Source organism: Manacus candei, unplaced genomic scaffold (assembly GCF_025592945.1).
Source record: "Manacus candei isolate 608988 ecotype Guabito, Panama unplaced genomic scaffold, ASM2559294v1 h1tg000064l, whole genome shotgun sequence".
Lineage (NCBI taxonomy): Eukaryota > Metazoa > Chordata > Aves > Passeriformes > Pipridae > Manacus > Manacus candei.
The window spans coordinates 3,087,560-3,102,640 of NW_026138112.1; the positions used below are offsets into that span (position 1 = coordinate 3,087,560).

The 15,081-nt window shown below is 44.3% G+C and overlaps 2 protein-coding genes across 4 annotated transcripts in view; both read left to right on the plus strand.

Annotated features, from left to right (window-relative positions):
• The window catches only part of BCR (BCR activator of RhoGEF and GTPase), a 100,582-nt gene extending 93,003 nt beyond the window's left edge, over window positions 1-7,579 (plus strand). For all 3 annotated transcript variants that reach the window (XM_051805338.1, XM_051805336.1, XM_051805339.1), the window contains exon 23: window positions 208-7,579. In XM_051805338.1, the coding sequence (XP_051661298.1) occupies window positions 208-297 (90 nt within the window). In that variant the 3' untranslated portion in view covers window positions 298-7,579. The remainder of the gene's footprint in view (window positions 1-207) is intronic.
• Window positions 7,580-11,182: 3,603 nt separating this feature from the next.
• The window catches only part of SPECC1L (sperm antigen with calponin homology and coiled-coil domains 1 like), a 65,916-nt gene continuing 62,017 nt past the window's right edge, over window positions 11,183-15,081 (plus strand). Inside the window, exon 1 of the mRNA XM_051805343.1 lies at window positions 11,183-11,333. The gene's annotated coding sequence lies outside the window, so the exon portion shown is untranslated. The remainder of the gene's footprint in view (window positions 11,334-15,081) is intronic.

The window sequence follows — 15,081 nt, forward strand, 5'->3', positions numbered from 1 at the left end:
CGTTGTTTCATCCTGGAAGCTGAAAAGGGTGTCTCTGAAGCACTGCAAGTTTTGCTATTTCTGCTGATGTTACACAGTGGATTAAAACAAATCCACAAGTGCTACATGCTCCCATGGAGAGAGCTGTAGGCATGTCTGCCTGCTCTCAAATAGCTGGGATGAGAATGAGTTACCAGGGCTTCATTACCTTGTTCTTTCTCTTTCCAGGTTCAAGTTCTTCTGTACTTCCTGCAGCTGGAGACCATCCCTACCCCGGACAGCAAGAGGCAAAGCATTCTCTTTTCCACAGAGGTGTAGGTGCCCGCGGTACCAACAGGACACAAAGAACTGCTCTTGGCATAACTCTGTCACCCCTGAGAAAAAGCTGACTGGTGTTTCCTCAGATGTGACTGGCCTGTTCCTGTGCTGGGGAATTCCAGCCCTCAGTGCTTCTGTTGTTTGTGAACCAGAGACAAGCTGGAGAAAAAAGGAGAACACCCTCTCCTCGTGCTGGTAGGACCAGAACTAAGTGGAGATGGAGCTGCGTGGAATCTCCACTAGAAGGAGCAATAGACACTTGAACAAATGCACCACGGAGTGTGGCCATTATTCTTGTTGGGAATGGGACAGAAGGTATTCCTCATTTTATGGATTTAATTTATCATAAAGAAACTTCAAGATTTCTACTGGACCACTTGATAGGACACCCCTTTTTGGGTGAGGGGGTGTTAAAGGATATATCACAACTGTGTCTTTAATAACTGCTGATTTTCAAGTACTGTTCTAGGCCACAAAAATAGCATAGCTTTGGAGGAAGGAAGGAGAAGGGAAGGGTCTGGGATCTAAGATTCCCTCCTCAGAAATTCAAGTCTTGATTCAAATGGGGTTCTAAAGAAATCCAACAGTTTTATGTACAACTAGAACTGTTGGTCTGTTTTGGGGGCTGGGACTTTTTGTGTTTGGGGTTTTTTTTTTTGTCTCACCCAGCCCTTCAGGTGCAAATGTTTATACACCCCGGGGAAGGAGATGCCCTGCTCTTGCCTGTGTTGCACTTCTGATGGTTTTTTTGGGTTAAGGGAGACACATCCAATGAAGTTACACTATAAATAAATACAGCAAATTAAAGAGAGGCAGGGAGGATAAGAGTCAGTGATTCTGTTGTTTTTTTGCATATAAGCAGAGGCAACATTGTCCAGGAAGGATTGCTAAATTCCTTAGACCCCACCAAACTCGATGAAAATTAATTGGGAAGACACTTAATTCCCAACACTCCAAAGAAAAAACGTTATCACTGCAAAAACAATTGAAGAATTTGTGAACAAAAAAAAATGAATGGCTGTCAGTTTGGCTGGCTGCTTACTCCAGACTTTTATCAGACCATCTTTTTTTGATACTTGAATTTTTGGAGGCTTTGTACGTTGCTTCTACAAGAGTCTTTTTCTGATAGATACAAACACTCTGAAAAATGTGTCAGAATGTACTTTATGGACAATCTAGCAAGTAGCATGCATTGTGGATTCTCCAGAAATTCCAACCCTGTTTTAAATAAGAGCAGTGGAGAAATTTCTGTGGAACTCCATCCAGCAGTACAAAAGGTCTGGCCAAACACCAATTTTGTGTTTCCCTCCCTAAATCAGTTGAAGCCACAGGGGTTCCAGAGGCAGAAAGGGCAGCAGTATTTGTCCAGGGAATTGAAACTGCAGAATCTGATTGCTGGTATCCAGAGCTGAGCATTCTGGCTATGAAGCAGTTGTGCCAAACATCCCGAGGGGTGGGAGCGACGCTGTTTTCCTAAACCACTCCAGCCCCACTTCCTACCCAGCTCTGCAGCATCCATTTAGTGGCATCTGTCCATCACTGTCCTGGCAAGAAGAAAAGTACAGCTGGAAGACAAGAGAAGGAATCAGCACGAGAAGGGGAGGGAGGGACAGATTTTGAAAGGTTGGTAGGGTCAGGCTGTCAACATCATCTGTGGGGAAATGAGACACAGAAAGCAACCCCTCTTGTGCTGAACTGCACATTTTCTGATGGGTGATCGGCAATCTCTCAGTTAAAAAAAAATAGCAAAGGAGTGTTACAAACAAATAGAAAGAAAAAAATTAAAAGGGAACTGATTTTGTAGTCACTGTAATTCTGACTGCTGCATAATATTAGAAATTATTGTACTGTGAAGTTGCAAAATCAAAAAGGAACAAATATAAATTTCGATTTTGTGAGTATATCAATATTTTGCATGCTTTGTAAGGATTCTTATAGGAATTTAATATTGCTTAGTATCCCTCCCTCCTTAGGTCTGGGAGCAAACCTCTTTGTAATGTAATGTACAACTAGAAATTCCTTCTCTCTTGTATGTATTTCCACAACATTCCAACTTCTGAACCCGCAAAACAGAAAATGTGTCTGTAGTAGGAGGTGCTTTTTGGGGGAGGGAGGGAATGAAGGCAAAGAAACTTGAAGGCTTAAGATTTTGACTTTTTTTTTAATTTTTATTTTTGGTTTTTGCCTGTTTGAAGGTAAAAATTAGTCACAATCCTGACAAACATTGACTTGAGCCAAGTCGTGCAGAGCAGTAAAGCACACTCTAGTTTTGGTTCTCTGTTCTCCCTTTGCCCTGGCACAATCCCACCACAGCAATCCTTGTACCACAGGCTGCACTCCTGCCAGCTCCCACCTCGGGGGGATGGACCTGAGGCAGAAGCACTGCTGATGACTTCATGGAAAAGGGGGAAAAAAACCCCAAGCTACAGCTGGTGGCTGGGTGATAACCTTTTCCTTTGGTGTTTGGAATCTGTGGCTGCTCCTTGCAGTGTTGAAACTGGAAAGCAATACCATAATGACTGTGCCAATTTACTTTTGCCCAACTTTTTTATTTTTATTTATATAGGAAGTTAATTTTAATATTAAATTACTGATCTATAGTATGTAACCACGAGAAAATGGCTTTTGCTTTGGTTACTGTGACAGGTTGTTGCTGTCAGTCTCTCATTACAATGCTCAGTTCTAATGTAACATTATCTAACATGCAGGCATGTGGATCAGGGAAAAAAAGGTAATTTAACTTAACCCGTTAATTATTTCTGTTAAGTATGAGTATGTTTTCCCCAAAGCTGGTAATTTTGGGCTGGAAAAGATAGTTCATCATATTGCTGATGATGAAATCATGGACTGATTTGAAATACGAGAATTGATTTCTTGAATTTCCTTTAATTTTGCAATTAAATTTTTTTCAAATAGTCTTATGTTTTCAGAAATTTAAGTATTTCCAAAAGGCTTTTATGTTCTTCTCCCGGGGATGTTGGTTGGGTGTTTTGGTTTGTTTCGGGGTTTTTTTGTGGACTTTTTTTATTTTATTTTATTTTTTAATAAGCCTTATCATACTTAAGCAAAAAGGGAATTGCAAAACTTGGCTTTAGAGAAGGCCACCTGATTTCTCCTCTTATATGTTCCCTTGTGAGTTGTGTCAGAAAACCAAACTCTTTCATTTTCTGTATCAAAAAAGGTACAATATAAACAACTTAAGAGCAAACTAGCAAAAAGTTACCCTTTAGGTGTGCCCTGGGAGTTTATGCTCCTTCAGTTTCTAGTGTGTTGGAGAGACCTTTCTGCAAATGTCGCTTTCAGGAACAGGAATCTCAAACACTAACATCTTCAGCTAAGGAAATTCAGGTGATTAGGATAGTCTGTGTCTCTCTGAGTTTAAGGAGAGGAACAAGCATCAGCGTCCTGGCATTTAGAAACTATTTTAAAATTCTCATGGATTTTTTTTTTTTTTAACACTGAATAGGTTTTTAAATAAAATCAAAAAAAAGTTAAGCAAACTAAGAGAAAAGTTTTCCAAGGTGGACAAGAAATAACAGTTCCTAGCTCAGAGTCAGCTCTGTGCCTGTGTGTGCTTTGTATGGGAGGGGAGGGTGGGAAACCAAACTCAAACACGTCCACTCAAATGCTGCTGGTGTTCCTTATTCTTGCACAATTTTAACAAGTTGAGGTAGTAGCTGAGCTATTTCAGGCTGTATTTTAATGCTGCTGTTTTCCAGTGTATCAGCTAAGGGCAAACCCCAGCAGTGTGGTGCCTGTCCCTGCCGTGCCCACTGCCCGGAGCCAAACGGCCACTTGTGGTGTTGGCCGTGAGGTGGTGGAACCACGGAGGATGTTCATGGGAGGGGCAGGGTTTTGCAGTTTATTTGTTTTACCTGTTTAAAACTCTGTTTTATGGTTGTTCATGTTAGTTTTCTATGAGTTTATTTAAACAAATGTACTGTTCTTTAAAGCATATGTGGATCTCCAGATTAGTTTGTCACCTGTGTAACACTGGAAGGCATCACAGTGTGTTCATTTACCTTAACATGCCCTTCTGTCAAGTGTGTATAAAATATAAACTGACCAGTGAGGCTTTTAAAAATGTTTAAAATCTGATGGCAAAAACCCAGCTCTCTCTGATTCCTCACTGGGTAATCCATTTGTTTCAGTGCTTGGTCACCTACTGGGGTAACTTTATCAGATGTGACATTCTTCTTATGGAAATTTTAGTATAAAATGGGAAATGTTGTAAGAAAAACCCTACTCTTTCTCTTTTTACTTTAATTCAAGAAAACAGGGACTTGTAATAGCAGAAGACCGGTACATTCATGCTGGATTTTGGGGGGGCCCTGCTTCTGTTCCTTGAAGAAGAAAAATCTGAAAGGGCAATTCCCAAGTAGATACGATCAAATTAATGAAATTCCTGTAGCCACTTGTTTATGCCCTCCTAAATTTGTAATCCAGGGATGTTTTTCTTTTTAGACTAACATTGTCATGGTACTGTTAGTGAAAAATAAACCTGGTACCATTCCCTTCCTTTAACACAGGGCCTGTGCAACTGAGATACCGGAGCCTTGGGTTTGTATGAGCAGTTCTCCATTCTGAACTCAAATGAAATGAATGTTCATGTGTATTCTATGAATTTTGTAATTGAATGGAATTAAATATGTGGATTGCCCTTAAAACCAACAGAAGCTATAAAGGAAGCACTTACAGTTAATAGATTTTTCCGTAACAATCTTCAGGGAATAAAAGGAACACGAATGGAAAAGAGAAGCATAATTAGGAATCGCTCAGGTCACATTGTCTGGGACTAGAAAGGAGTTCTCATTTTGAGTCACAGAAGGCAGCTCATGCCCCAGATAACTGAGCAAAGGCTGTCGTGCCAGGAAATAACCATGAATATGGGAACGCCAGGAATTCAGCTACTGGAGCCTCCCAGCTCTGATGTGCTGCAGCCCCTCTTCCTTAGTACTCAACATTCACACACAGTTCAGTGCTAAGGAAGACAAGTTTACCACTTGCTCTTTTCCTTTTTTCCCCCCTGTGGCAACAGCAATAGGTGTGTTACCCTAGGTGAGCTGCCACCACAGAGAAGTAAGAAGCTCATAGAACCACACAGGTGAACTATTGTTTGAGATAAAAGTCTGTTCCTGGGCTGCAAGGATAAAATGCCACAACATGCTGCAATGATGAAATGGTTGGGGCAGTAGGACCAAAGCAAATCTGAGTGTATGTGTTGTCTCAATTCTTCTCCTTCCATGACCATATCATTAGATTGCAGCCTTTCAGGTCAAGCAAATTCATAACTGCTCTTGCCAAGAATTAAAAAATTATAAAATGACTTAGTTTCCCTCCAGTGTTGATTCTCTTTGTGTTACTGCCTTATAGTGACATTGCTGGAGACCACTGAAAAACATGCAGGTGAACCATGCAACAGCTTTTCACATAATTTATTTGCTGCTGCCGTGTTTCACCTTACAGTAAAACAGATCCTTCCTTTTCCAAAGGAACCACTTCACATCATTCTGCATTGTAGCAACTACCACATGGGGAGATTCAGTTTGTAGCAGAGCTACAGAGCAGAGCACTGGAGATAATTAAAGTATTTCCAGTCTTGTGCAGAATGGTCCAGGTACTGCTAATGCTCTGGGCTCACGTAGGCCAGTGTTGTGAGCTAAGTAAGATTCTATTATTTACAGCTGTTCAAGCATATTTGGGAATTAATATGATTACAGAGTCCCCAGGCCTAGCAGGAGTGTTGGTGCTACTGCTTTGTCTTAATCGCAGTCATGCTCAAATCCTCACGTCAAAAATGGTTCATCAGAATAGAGAAAATTGTATTTTCCACTAGAGCTTTTGCTTGTGTAACTGCTGCAGCCTTCTCCCCAGTGGTAGCACGCTCTGAGAACCTGAGACATTCTACAGATGAACAGTTTCTCCAATGTGCAGAATGATGTTTTATATCCCTGTGGATGTACAAAAGGGCAGGCTTGTGTACCAAACAGCTTCCTGCCTGGAAGGAGGATACAGCAGATTCCTGGAGGTGACCCCCAAGGAGGGTCACAGCGGGTGGAGCCCAGCAGAGAGCAGTTGGCCTTGCTGCTGCTTGGATGCTCCCACCTCCCCTGGGGCAGTTGGATAAGGCCCAGAAGGCAGTTTTGAGAGTTCCTTCTTACTGCACCTAAATGACTGATCAAATGCCCATCTAGAGTAGCTCAAACTTCCTCCATTTTAGTCCCATTTCAGGAGAATTTTGCCAGTTTGGGATTATGCAAATAGCTGAAAGCTGATCCATAACTAACACCTATTTCATATAGAGTAGGTGGTAATGTAAAAGCTGCCATAGCAAAAGGTCATTTCTCCACAGCAGCCTCTTCTCCCTTCCTTACTGCTCACAGCCTCAGAGAAATCTTGTCTTGGGTTTCACAATCACATACAAAACTTGCAGAATCCTGGATAAAACTTAGCTATGCAGGGACTGATGTTTCAAGAGTTGGGATATCAGGACTGAAAGTGATTACCAAGGGAGCAAAAAGAGGGTAATGAATCATTGTGTTGGATAAATTGGAGAAGGATCACAATGAAACAGTGAATTAAAAAATGATCTCACAGCAGGACACTGAAACATTGTCCTTTCTGTGTCTGTCCAGCAAAAAAAATAAAACTCAGCCTTCTCTTGCCTATGTAAGTTGTGTAGTTTGTTCTTATCTCTAGTATTATAAGTGTTTATAATCCGTGAAGAATTCCAAGGAAAGGAGTTAAGACTATTTATTTAAATATAAATACAATTAAATTATATAATTAGTGCTAAATTATCAGGTGTAGAAGACAACTTGTTATTGTTTGGATAATTTTGGGTTTCATCAGAGCTAATACTGTTGGCATTGTTTTAAACACTACCATGTTAGGGAGTCAGTTTTTGACATTTTATACTGCTGTTGCTAGTGCTTCAGTATCTTATAGTGCTCTGTTTTGGGAAAGAAAACCTAATCCAAATAGTTTAATACTGAAAGGTGTTGAAACTGTACTGCTAAACATCTCTCAGTTTAGGCCCAAAGAGAAGAGAAAAAGGAAAGGGAAAAAAGTGAGGAAAAATCGTCTTTCTGGATATTTTTTTTTTTACTTTCTGAGAAAAGCGGTATGAAAAAGGGATCCAAAAACTGTGTTTGGGGGGAAAAAAGTCTTAAGGCATTTGTAGCCTTTCTTTGTACACAATGTTAAATAAAATCTCCTGTATCTATGTTTGTCAGGTTCTTTTGGTCTTATTTAAATAAAAGTGGGCCTGCATTACATTGAATGTGTGAATTGCATTCAGCTGAGTTTGCTGGAGGTAGGGAATCTAACACTGCTGTGTCCAAGTGAAAGCTGCTTCTTGTTTTACAAGGTAGAAGCCGTATCACTTAAAATCTAGAGGTTGGAACAGGGTTGTTGCTGAATTAAGCTAAACCAACTATAATGTGTGGAAATAGTTTACATGTAAGGTAGAGAAGTAGCTGAGCAACCCAGTCCATGTCCAGATCTGTGTGGATCCTTTTGCAGAAGTTCTGCTTCAAAACCCAGCCCAGTCTCAGACCTTGTGAACTTTATATTTGTGTGCAGAGAACTTGAACTGTAGTTATGTATTTGCTAAGAAATCAGCTCTGGCCTCCAGTTCTTCAAACACTGCATGAAAGTGGTGGGTTTTTGTAGGAATCAGTTTGGAAACTGAATCCGTTATTTAAATCACGTTTACTCGGTGCTTTATTTAAATATTGTTTAAATTATTAATGTAATTAATCAAAGCATATTTATGTTTTAATATAGTCCAAATTTAATACAATATATAAACATTTCTATAATAAAAAGGTACCTTGCTCCAAAGCTCTAGGCAGTTTCATTCAGCGTGGGTCACAAAGATGACACAGCTCAATGGCAATGCTGGAAGGAGATAAAATGCAGCTGAGTGCAGTGTTCAGAACTACACTGATTATTGTGCTTACCCCTGAATTGGGCAAAGGAGGGGAAACCCAATCACTGTAATTAATACTTCCTACCAGTGGTGTATCTGTATAATAGAAAATAGTTTTCCAATAGCTTCAATGTGGAATTCTTCTGCCAAATGGTTCTCCCTCCATCAGAAAGTGTACCCTTGTAGTGCATCCACATGGAACAGCCCCTGGGTGAGCCTGGAGGGGACCATGTCCTGTGCCAGGCGCTCTGCTCATACAACCACGTTCCTACCATGTCCAGCTCCCCTCTGACTGCCAGCCTGGCTCTTCTCAGCCACTTCTTCTGGCTGCTTTTCCCTTCTTGAAGACCCAGGGCAAGCTGCACTGCCATGGGCTTGAGGTGAACTGTGGTGTGCAGGCTTGTGCAAATCACCCAGGACACTCCTGCGGGATGCTCCGGCCCTGGAATGAGACAGAGCAAACAAAACCTAAGGCTGGAGCAGGATGAGGAAGAACATGAGTGTATAATACGGATGTTCTGTGCAAATTGCTCCACCTGAGCAGGTGTCTTTCCCTTTTCCAGGCAGCCCTGAGGCCTGGACAGGCTGCCCTGAGGCAGGTGGTCCCCTGAGGCCCTGCAGGATGCAGCTGTCAGTGCAAGGCAGGATCAGCATCAGCGGTACCTGCCCAACTCCAGAGACATTTGTCTGCTCTTTGTTAGCAGCCTCCAGTTATGGAGATTCTGTAATCCTCCGGGGCAATCTAATCCAGAACATAACCACAATGAGAAAGTTTTCCTAGCAGACAGCTGAATCACTCTTGCACACATTACAGCACAGAATGCTGCAATTTTATGCATTTTTTTCGGTGACCTTTTAAGTTCCAGAACTAGGATCTGAGGCATATGCACTGTCAGTTAGCAGCTTGTTCATTAATTCACTGAGCTGAACAACTGCTCCCTGCTGGAAAACAGAAAGCTGAGCCCTTTGTGGGCTACCGTGAGAAATATATTGTACAAAACAAGTGCAGACGTTTTTCACATCCCTAATACAGAAGTAGTGCCTGTGAAATGCCATTTTTTAACTGATAAATATCTTGAAAAGTGATCCAAAGGTAGAAACACAGAACAACATTTTGCTGAAGGTATCATGGATCAGAAAATGTAGTGGAATGACATTGGTGGTAATGTAAGAAAATAAACATCAGAAATATTAATTATGTATAAAGGAGCATTTTACTGTCAAACAAGTGCCCTGTATCCATGCAGAAGCCTTCCAGAGGAATCCCCACCAGGTAAGAACAGGCAGAGTTGATAGAAATGGATGGGGAAGGACATCTCAATAAAATGACTGCCTTTGTAAGACACATAAACAGGAAAATTTTCCCACAGTGTAAATCAAACTATGATGTTGTAACATCTGGCAGCATACATCCTCTCAGTTTTAAAAGGAATTCTGATTAAATATAGATGTAATTTACTTCGATTTACTATATTAATAATTAAACTTGACCAAAGATAACAAGGGGACTGTAAATCTTACTTGCCCTCACCAATCTGCAGACTGTGAATTCCATATTCCTGTGAATTCTATTCCTATGAATTCTAGGAAGGAACATACCTCAAGGGAGAGGCTGCAACACAATCTTACACTGAAATGTTTCTTTCACTAAAACAGCTGAACTGCTGTTGGGAGAGAGGCTTTAACCCACAGTCTGAGCTAAACAGAGGGGAAACTTTCACAAGAATATGTCAAATCAGCACATTTTCCTCATTACTGTGTTCATAGCACTTCCCAGCCAATGCCTGTCAATACAAACTCTGCTGTACCTCCCACCACAGCGCCCACGCTGCAATTTGGGTTTATTAGCTGCAGTCGCTGGTTATTCATGACAAGTCAAACATCCTGCACACCGATGAGCTACAAAGCTCAGCTTAGTGTGTTCCACAGGAGCTCGGGCTTTGAAAGCTTGTGTGCACACGCAGTTCTTGTAACCTAAGACAAAACAATTCTCCACCACAATGTTCTGCTTTTCTTCCCAGGGGCTAGTACGGGGCTATGTTTTGCATCTGTGCTGAACAAAGTGATGAATATTAACTCTACCTCACTTAAACCATGGCGCACATTTAAACATTTACTTCTTGCTTGGATGAAAAGCTGCAATTACGGACCCGGACAGTGAGGCACAGGTTTAGGAGTCCCACAGCCCCCTCGCTCCCACCTGCGCTGCCTGCCCTGTGTGCGCTCAGTGCCGGAGCTTAAAATATGTGTGTTTGTTCCACAAAAAGAATCCCCAAACCCACCAGCCGACGACAACAAAACAAAAGGATTTTTTTTTACCAGCGTGAGGCGCGGGCCCCGGGCCGGGGCCTCCGCCGTCCCCTCGCCCTCAGAAATCAAGGGAGGTGGGGAAGGGTCTGGAGCAGCAGGAGCGGCTGAGGGAGCTGGGGGGGCTCAGCCCGGAGAGGAGGAGGCTCAGGGGGGACCTTCTGGCTCTGCTACTCCCTGACAGGAGGGGGGAACCCGGGGGCGGGGGGGTCGGGCTCTGCTCCCGGGTAACACCAGGACGAGAGGACATAGTCTTAAGCTGCGGCGGGGGAGGTTTAGTTTGGACATCAGGAGGAATTTCTTCACAGAAAGGGCCATCAGACATTGAACGGGCCGCCCGGGGAGGTGGTGGAGTCACCGCCCCTGGAGGCGTTTAAGGAAAGACTAGACACACTCAGTGCCATAGACCGGTTGACACGGCGATGTCGGGCCACTGGTCGGACCCGATGATCTCAGAGGTCATTTCCAACCTGATCGATTCTCTAATTTTGCTATTCCGCGGTTCAGGTGCGGAGCGGCCTCGCCCAGCCCCGCCCTGAGGGAGGGGCCGCCCCGCGCACGCGCCGCCCGTGGCCGCGCCCCCTCCCCTTTCCCCTCACGGCCAGCGGTGCCGCGGGGGGCGGTGCCGGCGCGTGCGCGGTGCGGGCAGGGGGCGGGGCGGAGGCGGAGGCGGGCGGAGGGGTCCCAGCCGCGCGCGCGCCCCTCCGCGCCCCCCCTCCCCCGCCCGCCGGCCCGGCCCGCGCGGAGCCCCCGGAGCGGGGCCCGGAGCAGCGGGAAGGAGGCGGCGGCTGCCCCGGTAAGCGCCGAGCGCCGGCGGGCACAGCCCGACCCCTGCCCACCGGGGGGTCGCCCGCGCGGTCTCCGTCGGGGCCTGTGTGCCGCGGTCTGGCCGCAGCGCCCCTCACGGCCGCCGGGAGCCCCCGGGCCCCGGCTCCTCCTCATCGTCGCCCCATCCCCCCCATCCTCCCCGAGGGGCCGCGCTGTCACCCTGCGGCGGTGACACCGCCCCGCTCCCGCCTCGGGGCCCCCCCGCGCCTCAGGGGCCGCCCGCCCTGCGCGCCCTCGCTGTCACCCATCTTGCGGCCGCGTCCCCGCGGGCGAGCTCGGCGCGGCCGCTCCGCCGGCCCCGGCTAGCGGGGAGGCGCAGGGTGGCCCGCGTTTGCATCCCGCCGTGAAACCCTTTGCTTTGCTGTGTCTGTGAGAGGGGCGGTGGGTGCGTGCGGGAGCTCCCTGAGGGGAAGGGCGCAGCGCCCGCGTTCAGCACCTTTGTAGCGGGGTTTTGGTGCGGTCGGGAGCACCTTTGTGTGGGTTCTGGTCTCGTGCTTGTCTGGAGCGCCGTTTTTTCTCTGCGTTTTTGTAGCTGGAAGATCCTACAAGCTGAGTTTCGTGCCTGCTGCCTCTCTTTCTTGTGCCTCGCAGTATTCCATCTTGTAAGGCTTTCGTGACCTGGTATTACCAGGGATGGAGGGAGGCGGGTTCCTATAGCTGTGCCAAAATCACTCACCAGCCTGTTCTGAGAGGTTCTGTGTCCTCAGAGACAAAACCAATGCAGTGCTGATGCTCAGCAAACTGCATCCTTCTCTCCACAGCAGCACCTCACTGTCTGTGCTTGCAGAAAGTGTCTGTGCTAGGATCTGGGACACAGTTCTCTTGGAGCAGGAAACGTGTCATGTAAGTGGTTCCACTGGGTGAAAAGTGCTCTGAAGAGCCATAGGTTTTGTCGAAGGGCATAGTCTGTGCAAGCTCTGCTCCCCAAAAGCAAACAGAAACCTTCTGGAGCTGCTTCCTGCTTCATTAATGGTATGGACTTTGGTTGCTGAAAGATAGGCAAACTAAAGCCTGTGTCTGCTTTTAACACTGTGGGTCACAGTATAGTGCTGCAGTAGGTCAGAATTATAGTTGCTTCTCCCTCTACAGCCAAGTTGATTGTTGTTAGGTAGTTGCTAACAAAAATGAAAAGAGAGGGTCATTGTAAACAGTCTGAGATTAAAACTGAGCAGTTGAGATGGGTGTAGTCTCATATTTCTTGTAACACTGCCACTTCGTTTTCAGTTAATGGAAAAATCAGGTTCTAGGCTGGTAAACTATGTGAAGTAAGAAAAGAAAACTTGATTTTTCAGATGTTTTTGTGTTGCATAATTTCTTTATTGAGTACAGTACGTAATTGGGAACAAAATGTCTCAAATCTTTTTAACTTATTTTTCTCTTTCTGTCAAATACAGGGACATCTAGTTAAAAACTTCAGTCCACATTTTCCCGGTTACTTCATCCACTCAATTTGAAGGGCTGTTTGTTGATGTGCGTTTTAGTGTGGTCTTTGGTAAAGACCTGTCTTCTCTCTTTGGTTGTATGAGGGACTGTTGTATTAAAATCTGACGATGGTGGAACATCACAGTGGGAAAACCTCTGTGCAGGGATTTCAGTGGGAAAACCTCTGTGCAGGGATTTCCAGTTGTCATGGACTGTACTTTCTGACGTGTTTTGCAGCTTGCCAGCTCTGCAGGATTCTCCTAGAGCAGTGTGATCTGTGTGGCCACCCAGGCACCTGCCAAAGGTGTTTTCTGCATTGGGCTTGAGGAAAGGCTTGAGTTAGGGTTTGCCTTAGTGGAGAGCTTGTCCATAGCAGCAAATCAAGGGAAACCTGGGGGTTGTTAGGCTGAGGTCTGGCATGTGATCAGTCACATCGTTTTCATCATGGGCACTACTTAGGCCACCTGGTATTTTCCTGAGCCATACCTGGGCATCATTTAAGGGTGGCAAATGCCAGGTCTTCTCCAGAAGACATGGGACATGGCAAACCCTCTTTGGGTGGGGGAGAGGGGAAAGCAATTTTGGATGTACAGTGCAACCCAAGCAGTGCAGGTTTGCCTCTGGGCTGGAGAACAATCTCTGACCTGTGTTAGTTACTAGTGCAGGAGGCAGCCAGGGAGTTACAGAAGTTTCTGTCTCAGCACGTGTTGGAATAGATATTTTTGTGCTGCAGAGATTTCATTGTACAGAACAGATGAGGTGATGTACAGTGGACATTTTAGGTATGAATAAATATATACTTACAAATAACATCTTAAGTTCAAACAAACTTGTGCCATTTTTGCTTTACTGTTAGTGTGGAAAATAAACTCTCAGAAGCTGGAGGCATGTGAGGGAACCCCCATAAGAGATCTTTCACTGACGAAATTCAGAAGTTCTTTTCTTCTTGCCTTGACCTTGTGCCGTAGGAGCCTGTCTCTCCAACTGGGATCCAGTTCTAGAAGTGTCTAACGCTGTTAATGGGGCTGAATCACTGTTGCTCAGTGGGAAAAACAGCACAAAAAACATTATGCTTGTACTTCCTGTTGTAAAAAATCACTCCATTTAGTCTTATTTTTAGTCTTGACACTGAAAAAGGGAGAAGGAGCGGGTGTCAGAAGCTGTTTTATGTACTTAATGGTCGCCTTACGTGACTAGTCACAAGGAACATATTACTTGTTTCTTTTGAGCTGATTCCAACTGAAATGATCAGAGAAGCCACCATTTGGAGCACTCAGCAGTAGTGCAGCCTGCAAGTAATCATAGGATACTCTCTTTTAACATGTAAATAATTCATCAGTAGAGTTTTCACACATACATGCATGATTTTCTTTGGGAAAGAGGACTTTACTGTGAAGGCACTACAGCTTTTTATCTTCATCCTTGTACATGAATATCTTCAGATACTTCAGTTTTGCAAGGAACTGACGCTTTGTTGCAAATCAGTGGCAGAATTAGTAGCTTCCCAAATTGCAGAAAAGAGGGATACAAGAAGAAATTTTGAAGTTAGGTGAAAGGAGACTTTTTGAAGGGGTTCAGTCTGCAAGGTTTCAGTACAAAAAGACAAAAAAATTTAGAACTAGCAATTTGTTGCATATTAAAGGGTTGTCCAGCCACTAAAGCAAAATTTCAAGAGAGTAGGTAACAAATTTGTACTGAGCACTTAACATTTAGTATTTAGATAGTATGAAAAAAACCCTAAGGTAGTATTGAAGTACTGGAGTGATGTGTTTGATGACATCAGCCTGAAAGTATTTGTATTTTTCTGATGCTAAAAAGATTTCCCTGACTTTGGTGATTTGGCTGATGTAGGATACATGTTCCACACAGGTACATGCAGTGAGTAATGATTTCCTGTGGGATATGCTTTTGGGGAGGTGGGTGGAAAGCATGACCAAGAGGCTGGTGTTCTTGCCACTCCTTGAAACTTTCTGAGTTCTTCTTAAGACATTTCTGTATATGTTCTTAATTAAAAGCACACAGTGGTTTTGGCAGATGGAGGCTTCTTGGAACTTTGGCTGCAGAGTTCCCTTGCTATGTGAGGGTTCACTGTTCATCACTAAAATGTTGGCTGTCCTTGTATTGATGAGTCTTAACTGACATGGACAGGTTTATAACAATGATCTGTTAGAGTTTGACTTTCTCTCTTTAGCCATAGGGGGTTTTTTAAAATTTTGTATGATTTTTTACTGAGTTACCAAGTAGTACTGAGCTTAAAGTTTCTTTTATTTAGCAAGGTAAATGACACTGAGATT